We start from the raw sequence: 22119 nt of genomic DNA, 5'->3' as shown, positions 1-22119 counted from the left end.
CTGGGCCCTCTCGGTAATGCACATCACTATAAGCCTTCCAAGCAATGTGACTAATGAGTTAGTTGAAGGATGATGCATTACGGAACGAGTAAAGAGACTTGCCGGTAACGAGATTGAACTAGGTATAGTGATACCGACGATCGAATCTTGGGCAAGTAACATACCGATGACAAAGGGAACAACGTATGTTGTTATGCGGTTTGACCGATAAAGATCTTCGTAGAATATGTGGGAGCCAATATGAGCATCTAGGTTCCGCTATTAGTTATTGACCGGAGATGAGTCTCGGTCATGTCTACATAGTTCTCGAACCCATAGGGTCCGCACGCTTAACGTTCGATGACGATCGATATTATGAGTTTATGTGTTTTGATGTACCGAAGGTAGTTCGGAGTTCCGGATGAGATCACGGACATGATGAGGAGTCTCGAAATGGTCGAGACATAAAGATTGATATATTGGAAGACTATATTCGGAAACCGGAATAGTTCCAAGGTGTATCGGGTATTTTCCAGAGTACCGGGGAGTTACCGGAACCCCCCGGGGGGTTATTGGGCCTCATGGGCCTATTGGTGGAAGAGAGGAGGCAGTCCAAGGTATGGCGCCCCCTAGCCCAAACCGAATTGGACTAGGGGGCGGCCCCCTTTCCTTCTCTCCTCCCTCTCCTTCCCCCTTCTCCTTGTTGGAATAGGAAAGGGAGGCTGAATCCTACTTGGAGTAGGATTGCCCCCCCATGGCGCGCCTCCTCCCCTGGCCATCCTTCTCCTCCCTCCTCCCTTTATATACGTGGGAGGGGGCACACCAAAGTTTCTCTTAGTCGTGTGCGGTGCCCCCCTCACAAAAACACACCTTGGTCATATCGTTGCAGTGCTTAGGCAAAGCCCTGCGCCTGTAACTTCACAATCACCGTCACCACGCTGTCGTGCTGATGAAACTCTCCCTCAGCCTCAGCTGGATCAAGATTTATAGGGATGTCACCGAGCTGTACGTGTGCAGATCGCGGAGGTGTCGTGCGTTCGGTACTTGATCGGTTGGATCGTGAAGACGTTCGACTACATCAATCGCGTTACTTAACGCTTCCACTTTGGGTCTACGAGGGTACGTGGACACACTCTCCCCGCTCGTTCCTATGCTTCTCCTAGATAGATCTTGCGTGATCGTAGGAATTTTTTTGAAATACTACGTTCCCCAACAGTTTCATGAACTTCAAATAACTTTTGGATGTACTAGAATTTAAAAATCAAGATTCTCAATGTTTGAAATTTGTTGCACGGGGATTAAACATGCAACCCAGTGAGACACATGTGTTTTTGCAATCCATTTAGGTGCACTGTCACGTGTGCATGTAGCTCAAATTTTATTTTTGCACATTATACCCGTAGAAAATCAATCAATTAATGTACTAAAACGTCTTAATGATCTCTGTGATTTTTTCGAAACTAAAACATCCCTCCTTTGGTAACATATGTTCACCGTAGGATAATTAATTTAACATGCATCGTAGTTGCGGTGGATTCGCGGTGTGGGTGTGGGTGTGTGCGTCTGGGGGTGGCAGGTGGCGCGCAGTACACTACGAGTTGTGAGCCACCGTGTGGGTTGGCCGTTTTGTTAGGCAGGCCGGTGCCACATCAGAGTTGTGAAATCGTTATTTAAAACATTACACAGCCCTTTCATACATACATGTTTTGGCCACATGCACTCGATGGTTGTCCTACACGACACTCGATACTCGCGTGTGACGCTTTCTGTGGGCCCGCAAGGTCGTCGTCCGTCACTTTGATGAACAGCCGGCAGTGAGGTTAATTTGACCAGCAAGGTAGAATCTTTTTTGTTTGTGTTATGGTGGTATATAGTACGCGTCGAAGAGGTGGGAGGGGACTAGCATATATACTATATGTACGCGTCCGTGAACAAGTACACCTCACTCAGTGTCGGGACTTTTTGGTTTCCGAGGCACGTGCCACATCAAAATTGTGATATTGGCTATTAAAACATCACACAACACCTTTTTGGGCCACATGCATGCACGCGGTGGTTATCCTAGCTAGGACACTCACATGTGACGCTTCCATATGTGGGCCCACGAGGCCATCGTCGATACATGCATGCATCACTTTGACCTACATCGTGAGAGGTTAATTAATTTCACCATCGATGAGGATTCTTTTGGGTTGTACATATTACGGCAGGAGCATATAGTATGCAGTAAAGAGGGGGGAACGGGACCATCATATTTAGTACGCTTCATGAACCTCGCTCTGTGTGGGTGCATGGTTTACGGTTTTTGAGGCATGTGGCACATCAAAGTTGTTGTGCATTTTGGGTATTCAACATATATATATGTTTGGACCACATGCAAAGCGGTGGTGGTTGTCCTCTAACACCCACTTAAGCGATTATCAGCGATATCGATGCTTTCCATCTGTGGGCCCGCTTGCTCCATCACTACTTTTTGCCTGACAACAAGAGAGGTTAATTTGACTTAGGAGGGGATTATTATTTTTGCTTGTAATACTGTATATATATAGGTCATGCTCTGGGATGACATGCATGATACAGTTTGAGCACACACACATGCATGTGTACGCATGAATACCTCCCATCGAGTCGAAGTGGCTAATACAATGACACGTCATGAACCGATCTCGCTCTGTGTGGGGAGCTAGTGTACGATTTTTGACGCACGCGCCACATCAATGTTGTGAAATGGTATTCAAACATGCATGCACGCATCACCTCCATACATATGCATGTAGTGGTTGCCTTCGAACGGTACACTCCCTCGCGTGGTTATCGGCGACAAGCCTATATATTCATGGGCCCGCGTGGACATCCATGATCACCTTGACCAACAACAAGATAGGTTACCATGGCGGATTCTTCATTTGGTTCGTGTTATCGTAGTATAGGTCATGGTGAGATTCAGGACTTAGGTTTGAGCGCATATACTATGCACGCATGCATGCATGAACCCGTCGTTGGCTTGAAGTGTGGTGTAACATACATATGCATCGTCAAGCTAACCCTCACTTAGTGTGGGGATTTCTAGTTCGAAATCACGGTGCCACATCAAAGTTGTTCCATTGTTACTCAAACACACCTCTCCATACATATGTTTGGGCCACACACATGCAGTGGTTATCTTCGGGGACTAGCTACTTGCGTGATTAATTATTGGCGAGCTAGCCCATCTCCGGGGTCGCATGGACGGCCATCACTTTGACCAACAACAAGAGAGAGGTTGTACGACCAAGGTGGATTATTCTTGGTTCGTTTTACGATCCATCTTGGTGAGATATGCCTCTCTGGCTCGCCGACTGAAAGTGTGTGGGGGGGGGGGGTTGCTACTTCGCACTTTTCTAGGTGAACCTCGGTTGGGGGCATGCATTCATAGCTTAGGATTCCCTTCGTGGCGACACGAGGGGGGCTGCTAGCTACTTTGCACTTTGCTAGGTGAACCTCGGTTGGGGGGCATGCATTCATAGCTTGGGATTCCCTTCGTGCCGACACGAGGGAGGGGGGCTGCTAGCTACTTCGCACTTTTCTAGGTGAACCTCGGTTGGGGGGCATGCATTCATAGCTTAGGATTCCCTTCATGCCGACACGAGGGAGGGGGGATGCTAGCTACTTCGCACTTTGCTAGGTGAACCTCGGTTGGGGGGGCAATGCATTCATAGCTTAGGATTCCCTTCGTGCCGACACGAGGGAGGGGGGCTCCTAGCTACTTCGCGCTTTGCTAGGTTGAACCTCGGTTGGGGGGCATGCATTCGTTGCTTAGGATTCCCTTCGTGCCGACACGAGGGAGGGGGCTGCTAGCTAGTTCGCACTTTGCTAGGTGAACCTCAGTTGGGGGGCATGCATTCATAGCTTAGGATTCCCTTCGTGCCGACACGAGGGAGGAGGGGGGCTGCTAGTTACTTCGCACTTTGCTAGGTGAAGCTCGGTTGGGGGGAGGGGCATGCATTCATAGCTTAGGATTCCCTTCATGCCTACACGAGGGGGGTGGGGGCAAGCAATACCGTGAGCTTTGCGAGATAGGTGCCACATCGAAGTTGCATCTGGTATTTGAAAATCGAACCACCCTTTTCATACATAAATTTGGTCCACATGCAAGTGTGTTCGTGTTCTGACCCTCTCCCGCATCATTTTTTGCCAAATTTATGAACATTAGACAAGTCGGATGACACAACAAACACGGTTCACTCAAACTAACCGTGTGCCACGCCGGTGCCCCTGTCACGCACACATCCGCACGGTACATTGGGCTCCACGAGGCTCCCCCTCTCAAAAATATCTGCCCGCCTCGAGGGTTTTTCTGTTTCATAACACACGGTTGTTATCTCCGGACCGTGTGCGATATTTCTTGTTCCCAATCCCGCTTGCATCCCTAGAAAATATCTGCCCGCCTCGAGGGTTTTTCTGTTTCACAACACACAGTTGTTATCTCTGGACCGTGTGCGATGTTTCTTGTTCCCAATCCCGCCTGCATCCCTAGAAAATATCTGCCCGCCTCGAGAGCTTTTCTGTTTCATAACACACGATTGTTATCTCCGGGCCGTGTGTGATGCACTATCATCAGAAATTTCAATAGACCCGGCATTTCACTCCCGCGTTTGACTCCCGTGTAGTAAAATTTTCAGTACCCGCGTCATTTCCTCAAGCACCCCCCCTCCACACACACACACACACACCAAAACCTCCTCGGGCGTGCGCGCGCGCGCACACACACACCCCTCCCTCGCTAGGAACGCTAGCAAGGTCCCCGCCGCCGCAGCCGCCGCAAGGCCTCCATTGTCAACATCTGCCGGTTTGCCCGTGCAGCTTACCCACCGATCTCCATACCCAGGCCGCCCTGAGTTTCTTAGATGACGCCTGCCAAACGCCCCCTTTCCCACAGATCCCCATCCCCCACTCCAGAGCGTCGCAGCCTAAGCCCAGCTACGCTTCCCGTGGAGCTCGAGGAGCGACTGGCCCAAAAGAGGTGTATCGCGGTCTCTTCGCCCGACGTCGCCGAGGAAGCTGACGACCATTATTGGCGGCAGGCACTCAAGCAGCGGGCTAGAGTATGCGGGCATGTCTCGGCCGCCGGCTACGGCATCGAGGTCATCGACAGCGACGGCCTGAGGCGGGCTATGTCACAGGTTAAGTGGCCCACCCCCAACCCCTCGGGTTCAACCGCCGTCGATCTCATCCATGGCCCCGCCGCTGATCTCCTCTGGCTCGCTGTAACGCCCCGGACACACCCGCCGGTGGTCGTTACTCCTGGCGGGATCTAGACTGGCCCCATAGATCAATACTAATCTTTTCTCCGCACTTTGTCCTCACTCGTGCGCACCCGGAAGCAACTTCCCGGTCGGTCACCCATCCTGAAACTACTCCAAGCTGAGCACGCTTAACTTTGGAGTTATGTCCGAATGGGCTCCTGGAAAAGAAGGAATTCCTTATTGATATGAGTAGTCTATCATCCCTAATAAGCCAGGCTATCACATACACCCCCACTCAGAGGAACCGACGTCCTCGTCGGGCCACAGGAACGTTCCCTCTTGGCACATACGTCCGTGCTTCCAGTCCGACACATGTGCCATGTCGTGTGCCACGACGGGTCACAAACGTCATGCACAACATGACCGCGCACTTGTCCGCAAACATCCATGTAACCACGAGGTTCGGCTCTGATACCAACTTGTAACGCCCCGGACACACCCGCCGGTGGTCGTTACTCCTAGCAGGATCTAGACTGGCCCCACAGATCAATACTAGTCTTTTCTGCGCACTTTGTCCTCACTCATGCGCACCCGGGAGCAACTTCCCGGTCGGTCACCCATCCTGAAACTACTCCAAGCTGAGCACGCTTAACTTTGGAGTTCTGTCCGAATGGGCTCCCGGAAAAGAAGGAATTCCTTATTGATATGAGTAGTCTATCATCCCTAATAAGCTAGGCTATCACACTCGCTGTCAACAATTTGCCATTCTACATCGCCATCGAGCCCCTTTTGTCATTTTTGAAGGACACGTTCTGCGACGCTGGCTTGGGATCCACATCTTCCAAGTTAGACCTCATCGACGGCGACCACGAGGAGGGCACCCTCTCCGGCTCTTCCAAGGGGAAAGAGCCCATCTGCTCTTCCAAGGGGAAAGCGCCCGTCTGCGACATCAGGGAGGGCACCCTACAGCCGTGCTCTTCCAAGGGGAAGGAGCCCATCTGCGACAACATGGAGCACATCCAGGGTCCGTGCTCTTCCCACGGGAACGAGCCCGTCTGTGACAAGTGAGGAACCCCATGATTTGTTTTGTCGTGCCTCTTCACAGGGGGAAACCCATGATTTGTTTTGTCGAGTCCCTTTGTAGTGTAGTGAGAATATGTCTAGTTTTAATTGCTATATCTGGTTGTTTGCAGTATGCCTTGTTTATTTCAGTTGTTCACAATGTGATGCTCTATATGTGCAATTATTTACTGTGCAGTACATTTCATCAATCTAGTTTTAAACATACCAATAGGAATGCATATATTTGCTTGCTGTTAAGCCTATTATAGCTAGCATATGCCTCTTTTAAAGGTTTTTGATTGTTCGGTTGTTTGTAGTTAGCATATGTCCAGTTTCAAATGCTATCTTTGGTTGTTCGTAGTATGCCTTGTTAATTCCAATTATTCACAACGTGATGTTCTATATGTGCAATTATGAACTGTGCAGTTCAATTTCATCAGTACCAGTTTCAACAATACCACTATGAATGACTACATTTGGTTGCTGCATCTTGTAGTTAACACGCATTTCCATTTTTATTTAACAATAACCAGTGTACTTAGACCGACACAATACCAGTTTGAATGACTATGTTTGCTTGTTGTTAAATGTTAGGCCTATTGCAGTTAACACGCCTTTCCACTTGTTTTGCTTTACTAGCATGCTTAAACCTGCACACTGAAGCTATCTTTTGGAGATTATTTTGTCTGCCATGTATAATTTTGGTTGATGTTTAGCCTGTTGTGCTTAACATGCTTCTCGATGTACCTAAACAGGACAATTTTGGGAACGACTGATGTTTTCCATTGAGGTTAGTTTTATCCCATGGCATATCTGTTCACTGTTCAGGATATCGGTAGCTGGTACCATATAGGCCAGCGGCTGATAAGGGACTAATCGGTGAATCGGACTTTTAACTGAATATATCTGCAAACCATTTTTCGTTAGGTTAACTAGGGCCATATGTAATATATCTGAGGCTACATAGCAACATGCACTGTACTTGATGTCTAAAGATGCAATCCTAGGCTACATAGCAACATGGAAGAGTGTTACATTAATGTTCCAATGATGTCTAGATATGCGTAGAAGAGCAGCAGCAGCAACAGCAACAACACAGCCCTGTTTGGATACTCAACTTAGCTAGAGGTTAAAGTTAGTTTCTAGCTCATTACTAACCCTAAACTAACTCCATCCAAAGAGTTGGTTGGATGGCAGGGTTAGATTGACAATAAATGCACTAGGAGAACTAGCTCCAATTAGCACCTCTTGGGTTGGATGGTTTTTTTGGGTGGGTTATAGATGCAACTAGCTCAAACTAGCCCTCATGTTTAGATATACTTTAGGGCTATTTGAGCCCGAACTAGCTCAAACTAACTGTAACCCATGGATACAGCAGCAGTTAATCAGCCGATAATTTGTGAGAATGAACTAAACTCCTTCCGGCCCATAATATAAGATGTTAATTCATCTAATATGTGAGTATATTGGATGTTATAAGATACTCCCTCCGTTCCTAAATATTTTTCTTTTTAGAGATTTATATAGACATATTTTAGAGTACGGATTCACTCATTTTGTTCCGTATGTAGTCACTTGTTGAAATCGCTAGAAAGACAAATATTTAGGAACGGGGGGAGTATTATAAAAGAGTGATGTACTACATCATTGTGCAATTGTTGTTTAGCTTCTAATATTAACTTGGTGCTTTTGGGTACATATGTCATTGGTAAAGATCCGCGCTTCGACCCTTTTTGCGTATGGGGCAATGAGATATCGATGAACCATCATCAAGTGAGGAAGCTGATAAAGATTGTTAGTAAAATGGGTCCAAAGATGGCAATTAAACTATTTATTTACACTTTATCCAAGACAACAACGAACTGCAGGATGGTAAGTAAGAACTCTGCAACCTTCTTTTTAATGCCCATAATGAGTTGTGTTAGATGACAATGTCTGAGTCTTTTTCCTTTCAAGTGGTTGCCAAAGCAGTTTACTCAAGATTACCTCTCAAACTACATGATTGGTGGGCATGCAAAGGTTAAAGTATTTCTACCAGAACACGATGATTATCTAGATGTTTTCATGAAGACAGTGAAGGAGGGGCGGTCGGCCATCACAAAGGGTTGGACTAGCGTGCGTGCCTTCTGCATGGAGGAGGGCACAATATGGGCATTCCGCTTCACCTTGTTCAGCAACCAGAATGTATTTTGCCTCTTTCTTTACCGTCTTTAATAGTACAAGTATACAACTGTGGTTCCTCATTCTTTATTTGGTTCTTATGTAATTCTTGAACATATGTACCTATGAATGGAATAATGCATTGGTTGTTTGAACATGATGGATATGAATAAAGTTGTAGCATACATTCAAATCCGGTACAATTTGAAATGCCAGCAATTAAATCATGGTGAAATTACGCTCTCCAGGTTGTTACGGCACACACGGGTGGTAAAACACAAACGTTTGCGATATACACCATAATCCGAGATGGTTCACAGAGAGGAAACGTGTGCAAGCATGTGCACAGTTGCCGTTTGCAAAGCATGTGCGATGTCACACAATATCACAAACGGTGCGGGCAAACTAAATGTTTGTGTTAGTTGCCTTATCGTACACGATTCGCAACCATAAATTGTTTCTGATGAAGTATGCATCGTAAACGTTGCACCACAGAATAGCGTGTGCAATTGTTGTCGTGTACGACGATGTTACGACGGTCCGACATTTTGTAATCATGTCCGACACTCGTACGACGATTAGCTAATCTTCTTAATAGTGAACCGTTTGTGATGGGCCGCGCATCATACACGTTCTATAATTGTGAACCGTTTGTGATGGGCCGCGCATCTTAAACGTAGCACCACAGAATACCAACTGCTATGGCAATGCGAGCAGAAACGAGTAGGAGTATTGTAGGGTCCCTATCCCCGACGGTTTCTGGGTCGCGTGGGAAGGACCCCCTATCGCCGTCGCTCACTAGGCGATGTTTCCAAATGCCGTCGCGGAAAGGGGTTAAAAACTGTTTGTATAGCAGTAACGCGTACTAGTGTAGTTTCTTCCTCTGTAGGGGGTGTTTCCTCCCCAATAACTACATCGTCTAGGTTTTCTTTACAAATCCCCAATCTTGCCATTAAACCTTCGGTGTCCTCCTGCCCAGCCATGCCGAACGAGGAGCCATGTTGTGATGCCTTGCTAAAACCCTAGTAGACCAATCTCTAAATCTCTAGTCAGAGAAGCCGAAACCCACCCTACCAAACCAATTGTCGTCGATCCAAGGTAGGGTCAGGTGACCACCCCTTAGTCAGCTCAACATCTTCGGTGGCAAGATGGATGCGGGAACAGGAAGTATTCTAAACACCGATGTAGACGCCAGAGAGAACATAAAACCCTAGTCAGAGGGGATACACATGATTCGCAAATGCTACCCGTGGTGGTCCTGCCTATGAAACGCCCTTGAATTACGAATACTTAGCGACTAAGAAAAGAACCAAATCGAAGTTTTCAAAATGGAAACCGGAGCAGTGTATGTCACAGTGAAATAGTCCTGATACATCGCAGCGATAACTGAAGCGGAGTGACGCAGCAGGCGGTGCACGTTTTACAGCAAGACAGCCTGGACACAGCAGCAGAGTGACAGCCGGAGCTGAGTGACGCGAAAACTTTCGTTGAAATTCCATGTGGTGGCCGGGCCGCGGCCCCCCGGGAGGACCGCGCAGTCCACGTGGGAAGCCAACGGATGCCTTTTGTTGCCTCTGGAAAGCATAAAAGGATATTTGAACAAGAGTTTTTCAATGAAAGACCTCGGTGAAGATGCTTACATATTGGGCATCAAAATCTATAGAGATATATCAAGACGCTTAATAGGACTTTCACAAAGCACATACCTTGACAAAGTTTTGAAGAAGTTCAAAATGGATCAGTCAAAGAAAGGGTTCTTGCCTGTATTGCAAGGTGTGAAGTTGAGTAAGGCTCAAAGCCCGACCATGGCAGAAGAAAGAGAAAGGATGGAATTCATTCCCTATGCCTCAGCCATAGGCTCTATAATGTATGCCATGTTGTGTATCAGACCTGATGTGTGTCTTGCCATAAGTCTGGCAGGGAGGTACCAAAGTGATCCAGGAGTAGATCACTAGACAGCGGTCGAGAATATCCTGAAGTACCTGAAAAGGACTAAGGACATGTTTCTCGTTTATGGAGGTGACGAAGAGCTCGTCATAAAGGGTTACGTCAATGCAAGCTTCGGCACATTTCCGGATGACTCTAAGTCTCAAACTGGATACACGTATTTGTATCAAATGGTGGAGCTATCAGTTGGTGTAGTTCCAAATAGAGCATCGTGGCGGGATCTACATGTAAAGCGGAGTATATAGCTGCTTTGAAAGCAGCGCAAGAAGGAGTCTTGGATGAAAGAGTTCATATCCGATCTGGGTGTAATACCTAGTGCATCGGATCCAATGACTATTTTTTGTGACAATAGTGGAGCTATTTCCATTTCCAAGGAGCCCAGGTACAAGAGAACCAAGCACATCAAGCGTCGTTTCAACTCCATTCGTAATCATGTTAAGGATGGAGAAATAGAACTTTGCAAAGTACATACGAATCTGAATGTGGCAGACCCGTTGACTAAACCTCTTCCACGAGCAAAACATGATCATCACGAAGACTCCATGGTTATTAGATTCATAACTATGTAAACTAGATTATTGACTCTAGTGCAAGTGGGAGACTGTTGGAAATATACCCTAAAGGCAATAATAAATTGGTTATTATTATATTTCTTTATTCATGATAAAGGTTTATTATTCATGCTAGAATTGTAATCCAGGCGGAGGAGAGCCACCCCCACGCCCCTGCACCACCAATAGAGGCCGAACAGCCACGACAGCACCACCAGGCCAACCACCAGCCCGCACCCTCGTCGCCGCACCACTGGACGTAGGCCACCACTGCCCAAGTCGCAGCAACCACGCCGCCACCCCCAGAGGGCCTCAGCTCACGCCTCGCACCGTATGTCAAACCCTTGCAGGAATCCCGCCGGATCTGGCCGCCCATTGCAGCCCTACAGGCAGCCGCCGCATTTCGATCGGGCTCTATGATGTTGCTGCGCCGCCCGAGAACGACCACCTCGCCGCCTAGCTTACCCACTGCCGCACCACTGCGCCCCCACGACAGCCAGCGCCTCCACTTGATGCAACTGACCTGCGACGCACCAGCCGAGGGGAGAGGACGAAGAGGCACCGCCGTCGCGCCAACGGGGCTTTGCCCTTCAGCGCCTGACGACAGCGACAAGGGAGGAAGGGTGGGAGGGATGGTTGGGAGGCTCGGTGGCTAGGGTTCCTCCCGTGCCGCCCGCGGGAGCGACAGGTGGACGAGAATTGCATCACAAAAGGATTGTCCTCGATCGTTCAATCTTGACCTCACGGGCATGGTCCCAACCCGGCCGTATATTCCTGTGAAACGCATACTCTATGTGAACTCGAGCGATATCTATTCATCTAGTTTCTTCCTCTGTATGAGGTGTTTCCTCCTCAATAACTTCATTGTCTAGATCTTCTTCTCAAAACCCCAATCTTGCCATTAATCCCTCGACGTCCTCCTGCCAGCCGTGCCGAACAAGGAGCCATGTTTGCCATGCCATGCTAAAACCCTAGCAGGCCAATCTCTAGGCAGAGAAGCCGAAACCCACCCTACCAAACCAATCGTCGTCGATCCAAGGCCGGGGCAGTGCTACTAGACCACCCCTTCGCTAGCTCGAGATCCTCAGTGGCAGGACGGATGCCGGAATGGGAAGTTTACTAAGCACCGACGTAGACGCCGCCGGAGATAACATGAAACCCTAGTCAAAGGGGATACGCATGATTCGCAAATGCTACCCGTGGTGGTCCTGCCTATGAAACGCCCTTGAATTACGAATACTTAGCGACTAAGAAAGAACCAATTCGAAATTTTCAAAATCGAAACCGGAGCAGTGGTAACTGAAACAGAGTAACGCAGCAGGGCGGTGCACGTTTTACGGCAAGACAGCCTGGACGCAGCAGCAGAGTGACAGCCGAAGCCGAGTGACGCGAAAACTTTCGTCGAAATTCCGCGTGGCGGCCGGGCTGCGGCCCCCCGGGAGGACCGCGCGGTCCACGTGGGCGACCAACGAACGCCTTTTGCTGCCTCTGGCCTCCGCGTCAGCCACTGGGCCCACACCAAACAGCACTCAAACTCTCTCTCCCCCCGCACCCCGACCCCCCACCCCTTTTCCTTTCCCCCATCGGTTTCGGTTACCCCTTCCTCCTCCCTCCCTTACAAGAATCGCTCGAATCTGTCGGGGCGAGCGCAGAGGCAGCGCGCGGCCGGCACGGAGACAGGGAGGAGTCGCCCGAGAGGTTCTGCGCCCGTCCGCGAGCGAGGTAGCCAGGGAGGGGAGAGATGGACGCCGCCGGCGCCGGCGCGAGCAACGGGGGCCTGCTGTACCACGAGGTGCAGGAGGGGAAGCTGTGCGCCGTGCACTGCGTCAACACCGCCCTGCAGGGGCCCTTCTTCTCCGAGTTCGACCTCGCCGCGCTCGCCGCCGACCTCGACCAGCGCGAGCGCCAGGTCATGCTGCAGGGCGCCGCCACCGTCGCCGCGGGGGACTTCCTCGCCGAGGGCGAGGGCTCCCACAACGTCTCCCTCGGCGGCGACTTCAGCATCCAGGTAGATTGCTTTCCCGGCCCTCTTTATTTCCCTAGGTATTTTGCCCTAGGTTAATAATTATTATGTCTGTCGCCCTATGTTCGACATGGCTCGAGACCTGCGGCTGTCCTGCCATACAATTTTAGGGGGTTCCTTGAGATCGATGCTTGATGTGGCTCCTTTCTCCAGTAGAACAGGGCTGTCTTTTGCCTTAGGTTAATTCTGTTTGTTGCCCTGTTGTTTTGAATGAATCTAATGACATGTGTATTGTTCTTTTGATGGCCGTCTTGAAATGCATAAGCCTACCTACGGTGAAATGATGTTTATTCATATGTTATCGTTGTAGTCCTAGGAAATGCATAATCCTACCTGCGGTGAAGTGATGTTTATTCATATGTGATAGTTGGAGTCCTAGGAAATGCATAATCCTACCTGCGGTGAAGTGATGTTTATTCATATGTGATAGTTGGAGTCCTAGGAAATGCATAATCCTACCTGCGGTGAAGTGATGTTTATTCATATGTGATGGTTGGAGTTGTAGGAAATGCATAATCCTACCTGCGGTGAAGTGATGTTTATTCATATGTAATAGTTGGTGTCCTAGGAAATGCATAATCCATTGTGTTCTTATTGGCACACATGGAGGCACCACAGTTGGATCATTGATCCATGAACGTAGGTGAAGCCATATCATCCTTGCCAAAGCCAAGGCATATGTGGGAACAATATGGATCTGTAGCCATTGGCATTGCCATCGGCTACTTAGCAAAGTTACTTTGTTAGGCTTGGAGTACAATGTGTTAAGCAAGATATTTCCTATAGGCTTGCTCTTTTTGCATTACTTGAAAAGGCTGTCTATAGTTGGTTCTGAAGTAGTTGTATTGGAAATGGCAAGAGTTCTCGTGATAATTTGTATGTACTTCTCTAGGCTACGTACTTGGCTTACGCAAATGCATGGGTCTGCATGATACATCTGTAGTTATTAATTCTGCTGTGATTACACTTGTCCACTTTTATGTACCTTCCGTACATGACGGTTTTAGTCGGTTTTGTTATTTGACTTCTGTCGTCTCCTGAATTTCTTGCGCCAAGAATAATTCAAGCGGATTTGTAGTTATTATTTAATTCTGCTGTTTTTGCACGTGTCCACATGTACATACTTTCCGTACGCCTAGCTTTATCATTTTCGTTATTTGAGTTTTGTCGTATCCTGAATTGCCTGTGTTAAGAATCAATTCAAAAGGATTTGTCGTTATTGATTAATGCTGTTGAGATCACACTTGATCACATCTATGTACTTTCCATACTCCGTGCCTTAGTCGGTTTTGTTATTTGAGTTTTGCCTTGTCCTGAATTGCTTGTGTTAAGAATAAATTCAAGTGGATTTGTAGTTATTAATTAATTCTGCTGTTCTTGCACGTGTCCACATTTGCATACTTTCTGTACGCCTAGCTTTATCAGTTCTGTTATTCGAGTTTTGTCGTGTCCTGAATTGCTTTGCGTTAAGAATCAATTCAAACAGATTTGTAGTTATTGATTAATGCTGTTGAGACCAGTCCACATGTATGTACTTTCCACAGGCCTTGCCTTAGTCGGTTTTGTTATTTGAGTTTTGTCGTGTCCTGAATTGTTGTGTTAAGAATAAACTCAAGTGGATTTATAGTTATTGATTAATGCTGTTGAGATCACACGTGATCACATCTATGTACTTTCCATACTCCGTGCCTTAGTCGGTTTTGTTATTTGAGTTTTGTCGTGTCCTGAATTGCTTGTGTTAAGAATAAATTCAAGTGGATTTGTAGTTATTAATTAATTCTGCTGTTCTTGTACGTGTCCACATTTGCATACTTTCTGTACGCCTAGCTTTATAGGTTTTGTTATTTGAGTTTTGTCGTGCCCAGAATTGCTTGCGCTAAGAATCGATTCGAACGGATTTGTAGTTATTGGTTAGTGCTGTTGAGATCAGTCCACATGTATGTACTTTCCGTACGCCATGCCTTAATCGGTTATGTTATTTGACTTTTGTTGTGTCCTGAATTGCTTGTGTTAAGAATAAACTCAAGTGGATTAGTTATTAATTAATTCTGCTTTTTTTGCACGTGTCCACATTTACATACTTTCCGTATGCGTAGCTTTATCAGTTTTGTTATTCGATTTTTGTCGTGTCCTGAATTGCTTGCGTTAAGAATCAATTCAAACGGATTTATAGTTATTGATTAATGCTGTTGAGATCACACTTGTCCACATGTACGTACTTTCCGTACACCGTGCCTTGGTCGGTTTTGTTATTTGAGTTTTGTCGTGTCCTGAATTGCTTGTGTTCAGAATAAATTCAAGTGGATTTGTAGTTATTAAGTAATTCTGCTGCGCTTACACTTGTCCACATTTATGTACCTTCTGTACTCCATGCTCTTGGTCGATTTTTTTTATTGGAGTTTTGTCATGTCCTCAATTGCTTGTGTTAAGAATAACTTCAAGCGGATCTGTAGTTATTAATTAATTATGTGGCGATTACACGTGTTCATATTTATGTGCTTTCCATATTCTTTTAGTCGGTTTTGTTATTTGAGTTTTCTTGTGTCCTGATTTGCTTGCTTTCAGAACAAATTCAAGTGGACTCCTAGTTACTAATTTTGCTCTGATCTACAGTTGCCCATTGTATTTTCCGTACGCCTTGTTATTTAAGTTTTGTTGTACTGAATTTCTTATGTTAAGAATAACTTAAAGCAGATCTTTTTTTCAATAATTATTCCACATGATAAGAGCAAATTCAAGCCTATAGCTGTCTAGGTTTCACCTTATCCCTGAATAGTTCTGAAATCAATTATGTTAGCTAGTACTCCCTCCGTTCCTAAATATAAGTCTTTTTAGACATTTCAAATGGAATACAACATACGGATGTATGTAGACATATTTTAGAGTGTAGATTCATTCATTTTGCTCCATATGTAGTCACTTGGTGCAATCTCTAGAAAGACTTATATTTAGGAACGGAGGGAGTATTAAACTTGGCAAATGGTTTGACCTTATGACGGTCAGTTCTTTGACTCGAAGTCCTGAATCAATCCTGCAAGGTTAATTTATGATCATATGAGTTCTTAGGTAAACGGTTATATATTATTAAAATGTGCAATCACTATATATGTGGAAATGAGAACATGAGATGTGTTTGCATTTGTATTCTGTTATATCTCTAATTCTAGCAATATCCACATTATTTTATAATTCAGGTAAATATACAACAGCAAATATGTGATGACACAAAATAAAAATACTAACAATTTGCCAAGTCAATTAACTGGCAGTGGTCTAGTTTGTTGGTCAGGCCTGGTAGTTACATCATTTTGCTTGTGTGATATGGATCTGCTTTTGTTAGCATACCAATTAGAGAAGGCATTTTCTAGTCAATAACACAACCAGCTGAGTGTTTTGATTCTCAGTGCCCATTACTAGGAACCACACCATGTAATGCAAACAATTAAAAATAAAAGCATGGAAGGAAGAGAATGCTACTGTGCATATGTATTTTTAAGTCTTTGTATCTGTTCTGGAATATGATTTGATCCAAAATGCAAGTACAAATAATATGAGTATTTTACCACTCCTTATTTAAGTAATCTTTTTTCTACAGTACGTAATAACACTAAGGGATTTAGGGACTTGACATATGATATTGTTATTTTTTCAGCATTATTTATCTTCCATGCATGTCTATGAAGTTGCCATTGGTTTGAAGTGTACAGCTCTAACATTAACCATACGGTTCAATTTGCTTGCTAAATTCCTATTATCTTCTTTTTCCTCATCTGGCTAACAAAATATTTATTTTACACAAGTCCTCCGTTTTTCTATGAAGGGTCAGAGTGGCACAAAAGGCTGACCAGTGCATGGTCATGTGCTCCGTTTTGCGCTTTTTTCACTTGCATACATGTGGTATTTGCATTCTCAGTAGTACAGTTAAAATTTAGCAATAATTATATACTCATTTCAAAATTTTACCATTATACATTAGTTTTCAACATAATTAGTTTCTTCCCATACTAGTGATCAATTATTTGTAATTTTCTCTGATAGGTAAGTTTGCGTGTTATCTTGCATTTACAGTGTACTGATTGAGTCTTAAGAACATCATATGCCAGTATGCCATTGATAGTTTACTATAGATGATAGGTTTACATACTTCTTGCAGGAGATTGTATTTTAACATTTTCTGGTAACCTTAGTTAGGCGTCCGACTTCATATTGGTTTTCTGTGTGGCTTTAGGATCAGGTTTCATTTGAATAAGTTTTCCTTTTAGAGGAGCATTTGTTCATGTACCTTTGTGCTGAATCTGGATTCCCCATAGCAGCGTCTATTTAGGAAGATTATTACATAGTCAAAATCATCTAGTATTTATTTCCATGTGTATGTAGAGTTCATCTGCTTCACTGGCTACAGTTGTGCTGTAGGTTTTGATGCTTGGGGTAGTAAATAGGAAATTCCTTTTTTTATTACTACAAGTTCTATGCATTGTGAATTTTAAATTTGTTATTATTTGTTGCAATGCACTCCAAAGTTCATATTCTCACCTGGATAATTTCATGTTACAGGTTCTGCAGAAGGCACTGGAAGTCTGGGACCTCCAAGTTCTTCCCCTTGACTCCCCAGCAGCTGGGTCATCCCTATTTGACCCAGAGCTAGAAATTGCTTTCATTTGCCACCTTCAGGACCACTGGTTCTGCATCAGGAAGGTGAATGAGGAGTGGTATAACTTCAACAGTCTCTACCCTGCTCCTGAGCATCTGTCAAAGTTCTACCTCTCAGCTTTCATTGACACCCTGAAGGGGGCAGGCTGGAGCATTTTTGCTGTTAGGGGCAATTTCCCTAAAGAGTGTCCCATGGCGACAGAAGGCTCCAATGGTTTCGGGCAGTGGCTGACTCCTGAAGATGCCCGGAAGATAACAGCCTCTTGTAACCAGGTGCCAGCACCCACTCAACAGGGAGCAGTCTCTCAGCTCGGTGGTCAGTCAGCAGGCATGAGTGAAATGGACATCATCGCAGCACAGCAGGAAGAAGCTGACCTGAACGCCGCTATAGCTGCCAGCCTGATGGACGCTGGGGGTCCATTTGGCAGCCAGAGTGCTCCTCAACAAGAATCCAGGCCCCAGCCTAGCTATGTGGTGGAGCAAGGAGCTAATGTAACTACCTCTGTGGCAGTGGGGGAAGATAGCTATGTGGTGGAGCAAGGAGCTAATGAAGCTGAAGCAAGCGAGCCGGGCAGCGATACCATAGAGGGGTCCGCCCCAGGCAGCTACCCGAGGGAGAGGTCTCCCCCTTCGGAGAGAAGATAGTGATGAAATATGATTAGGTCGGTCGTTCCATTCGGGCTGGAACTGTGTTGGACTATACAGACAGAAAGTGAAAAAGGGACCCCAGTGATTCGTTTAAACCGCCCCTCGCGGGGGGCAATGTTGTTCTGAACTTGTAGTTTCGGAGTGCCGTATACTCCTGAGTCTGAACCTGCCTGGATTTTGAACTTTGTCTTCTGTTGATGGTTGTTGTGAAAACTGCATAGAGACTTCTTTTTTATATATGAAATGAAAACTGCATAGAGACAAATGGAGGTTTTGCTTCGTTTTGATTTTGATATACTTCCTTTTTTACAGATTAGCTTCTCTTTGAATTCATGTTTACAGATTAGCTTCTCTCGAGGCAGTGCCTACTACTTCAGCTCCACATGGCGCTGTTGCCTCCGGTGCTTCCGTGCTGGGGAGATTGGCGAGGATGTTTCGATCAGGTGGCAGCGTCGACAGTTCCTGTGGCTCCATGCGGGAATGCGTTGGGGGGCTGGCAGCTCGTCTCGAGAGGGCGCTGCTCGGCTCCCGCTGCTTTTCGTCACCCTGCTCTCAATGTGCGACGTCCTTCTCCGGCGTGGCTGAGAGATAGGTGTTTTCGGCGCCTCTGTCGAGGTCATCGGGCATACTCTTGTAGGGATCCAATTCGATGCACAGATTGTCTTCGATCCGGCCACATCGCCCGCTTTTGCCGTGTTAAGAAGCTTGTTCACCAAGCTTCGCTGCTCCAGTGTCCTACTCTATCACCTACATCCACCGGTGACATCTCCATCACAGATGTGCAGTTTCAGTCTATATCGACTGAGCAAGTCGGGTTGGCGGAGGAGACCGAGCTGCTTCGCACTGAGCTTCGTGACTGCCTTGTGCGAGTGGGAAGTGTTTTGGGGAGGGCGGAGGCCGCTCTCGTCAAACTAGAGGTGGTGTCGGATGTGTCCTCGCTGCTTGAGCTTCAGATCGGGGTTGTGCCTGATGTGTCCCTGTTGCCCGAGATCCAGGTTGGTTTTGCCGACGAGGAAGCATGCATATATGGAGATCTCTCCCCTCGTGATACATCGTGTCGGTTGTCGTTGCATGTCGTGTCGGTTGCTTCTGAGAGTGAAGTTGTTGCCGAGGTTGTGGCTTCGGTGCTGCAGATTATGCTTGAGCTGCAGAAGATTTGTGGGGAGCCTACTTCGCCTATTTCAATGGTGCTTCCTAAGGAGATGGAGTCACTTGTAGGGTATTTGGTGATGCCGACTGCGACTTCACCATCGTCGTTGGAGCCCATTCAGCCGCTCGACTTTGTGGACCGTGGAGGTTTGGATGCTGCTATTCCTCTCTCACCTGAGGCCGTTGGCCACGTGGCGTCTGCGGGTGCCGAGGATGATGAGGTAGGTGCTTTGGCACCTAATTCTAAGGCGTCGAAACCCATCCAGCCGCCCATCTTTGACCGTGATGCTATGTTGGCACGTATTGACGAGGTGGTCTTTGTGAAAAAGTTTGGCCGCTTGCTCGCCTCCTTGGATGCAGCTTGTCCTGGGTCTGGCAAGGCGATTGCTTGCCTCCTAGCAGTGGAGGGTTCTACGTGCAAAATAAAGAAGGTGAAGAAGGCTCTCAGGGCCATAGGCAAGAAGAGTGGCGCAATTGGTAAGGCGTCAGCAGTTGCTTAATGGAGGATGCTCAGTCCTACCGTCCTCCATCGCCGTCTGGCTCATCTTCGAGGATTTTGTGGCGCCTGATGTATTCAACCTTGACTTCGTTGAGAGTTTCTTTGAGGGTCTGTAGTTGTTACATGTTATGTATGTTTGTCGGGTTGACCGTAGAGTCATGGAGTTTGTTTATTAGCGAGTAGTCCGCATGTGGTCTATATGTATTGGTTTTTGCCCGGTTTTTCGTTAATTAACTGAGCAATTCTCTTCTTCCTAATTAATCGATGAGGCAAATTTTTTGCCTCCGTTTCAAAAAAAATGTTTATAGTATGAAGGCTCACTTTTTTTTGTAGGGCATGGAGGAAATGCTGATCCCCATCGCGCTGGTGGATCAAAGTTTCTAAAAGGAATCATAGACGATCGTATCGTCGTGTTATTACATGTACGCACTAACAAGATTTAGTGGAATATATATTATCTTGTGTGTCCTGCAGAAACAGGTATGGCTTGGATGGTGAACGGGGAGGTGTACATCAGGCACAGGTTCGTTTTGCCCACAGGGGAAAGAGACTCTATGGACCAAGAAGACGACGGCGAAGATGACGAGGCAATCGTGACGTGCAGTAATTTTGAGGAGTACTCGTTGAAGATCTGGAGATGCGCACGAACCGCGAAACAACAATCACAGCGCCCGCACTGCATCATGTCCTGCGAAAGTGCGAAGTACGTACGTGCCCCAAACAGCGCTGGTGAGAGCTTAAGAACGCCGTCGTGACGAGCCAGCTACTAGCCCTGCCGCGCAGGGCACATCACAGGCTGCTTTTTGGCCGCGGCGTGACGACCTCCCAACCTGTCGGGCTCGGGCACATGAGCAGCTTGGGCGTCGGCGTGCGTAGTCGGGAACGACGGACCCGTGTGGCGTGATGTGGCCTCGAACCCGTACGTACTTAACTCAGGCGGGTCACGGGAGCCAGCCAGGCGTGCTGCTCGCGAGTCGCGACCAGATGCTTTCCTTGGCCGGTCAGGAGCTAGCTCAGTCGGCTAGGTGGGCTCTGGAGTGCCGGGCAGGGAAGGAAGGAAGGAAGGGACACCGGCGCGTGCGAATCGTTTGCTCCGTCACGGGATGACGGGGTGCTGCCGTGCCGGGTGCTCTGCCTGCCACGGCGTGCAGCCCTCGCTCTGCACGCTGGAGAGCAGAGTCCAGTTCAGCGGTGCGTACCTACGTATGACCTGGGGAAAACACGACATATTCAGCATCGAGTGGAGTTTTGACAAGTCGGCAGAGGATGGCACGATAACCTCCACGTGGTTTATACTACTTTCTACCCACGGTCATGGCCGGATGGACGCACGGCCAGGTTCCGTCCCTGTCGCACCAAATGGACTCGATCGAGAGCAACGTTGACGATTCCCAAAAAAGAAAAATACACAACGTTGACGTGAAAGAGGAGTCACAGGATACGCGCTCCTTTTCCCCGTTCCGTCGCCGCGATGGCGCGCATCCGCCCCGTTCATGCGCGTAGGTCGACTAATTCTACGGTGCGATGCGATGCGATGGTGCCTCCTCTTCTGCTTGTGGATTGAATGGAGAATAAAATTGTACGGCTGGTCTTACTAGCCTTATCTCAAGGTAACCAAGCCTTCATTTGCTTGTAATGACTAGACCTCTTGAGCATCTTCTTCACCGGATCACTGTCGCAGGTCGACATGCCCTGCCCCCGTATATATCGCGCGTGGCATTTCTCGTGCACAAGATAGATAGGAACCTCTATCCTCATATAGCCGGATCATCGGCACGAGATGGTCCCATGAATAATTGGTACATCATCCTTTATCGCGTGTCGTGGGACGTAGAAGAATACGGTCCTCTTCCACTGGGAGAAAGGAGAGAGAAAAACGGTAGTGCTCGTTCACCCAAGTGTGCCAGTGCCACACTGACGGAGAAATCCAGTGCCAAACTGACTATAAAATTTGATCTGTTGCCGCCGTGTCAGCTCCTGTTGGGAGGACGAGATGGCGCATGTGTACCGGTCGAGCCTAAACCTGAGACCCGAGACGGGCCGAGAGCGACGTCTACCGGCGGCCATCATAGCCCGGCCGTTCGGCCGGTTCTCACTCGAGACCGATCGCCCGGGGGCTTTTGGCGTGCCCGCCGGAGGGGTACCCCACAGCCACAGGGGACTCGCCGTCGCCGCTTGTCGCGTCCGGGTTGCCGTCCGATATGTGATCCAATTATGGATTGGGTC

The 22119-nt window shown here is 47.3% G+C and overlaps 1 protein-coding gene across 1 annotated transcript; it reads left to right on the top strand.

Moving 5' to 3' along the window:
• Positions 1-12487: 12487 nt before the first annotated feature.
• On the top strand, positions 12488-18510 carry LOC109744239 (putative ataxin-3 homolog). Its single transcript, XM_020303328.4, has 2 exons — positions 12488-12932; positions 17502-18510. The coding sequence occupies exons 1-2, from the start codon at positions 12666-12668 to the stop codon at positions 18240-18242; spliced, it is 1008 nt and encodes a 335-aa protein (XP_020158917.1). The 5' UTR covers positions 12488-12665; the 3' UTR covers positions 18243-18510.
• Positions 18511-22119: the final 3609 nt, after the last annotated feature.

The sequence above is a fragment of the Aegilops tauschii genome, chromosome 3 (genome assembly GCF_002575655.3).
Source record: "Aegilops tauschii subsp. strangulata cultivar AL8/78 chromosome 3, Aet v6.0, whole genome shotgun sequence".
NCBI classification, from domain to species: domain Eukaryota; kingdom Viridiplantae; phylum Streptophyta; class Magnoliopsida; order Poales; family Poaceae; genus Aegilops; species Aegilops tauschii.
Note: the sequence above shows the minus strand (reverse complement) of the source record. Positions and strands in the feature narration are given on the sequence as shown.

What these genes read in the sequence shown, in the direction of transcription:
- LOC109744239 (XM_020303328.4), top strand. Translation starts at nt 12,666, where the DNA reads ATGGACGCCGCCGGCGCCGGCGCGAGCAACGGGGGCCTGCTGTACCAC. An exon ending in GCGGCGACTTCAGCATCCAG is followed by an intron (nt 12,933 to 17,501) that starts GTAGATTGCTTT and finishes TTCATGTTACAG; the next exon opens with GTTCTGCAGAAGGCACTGGA.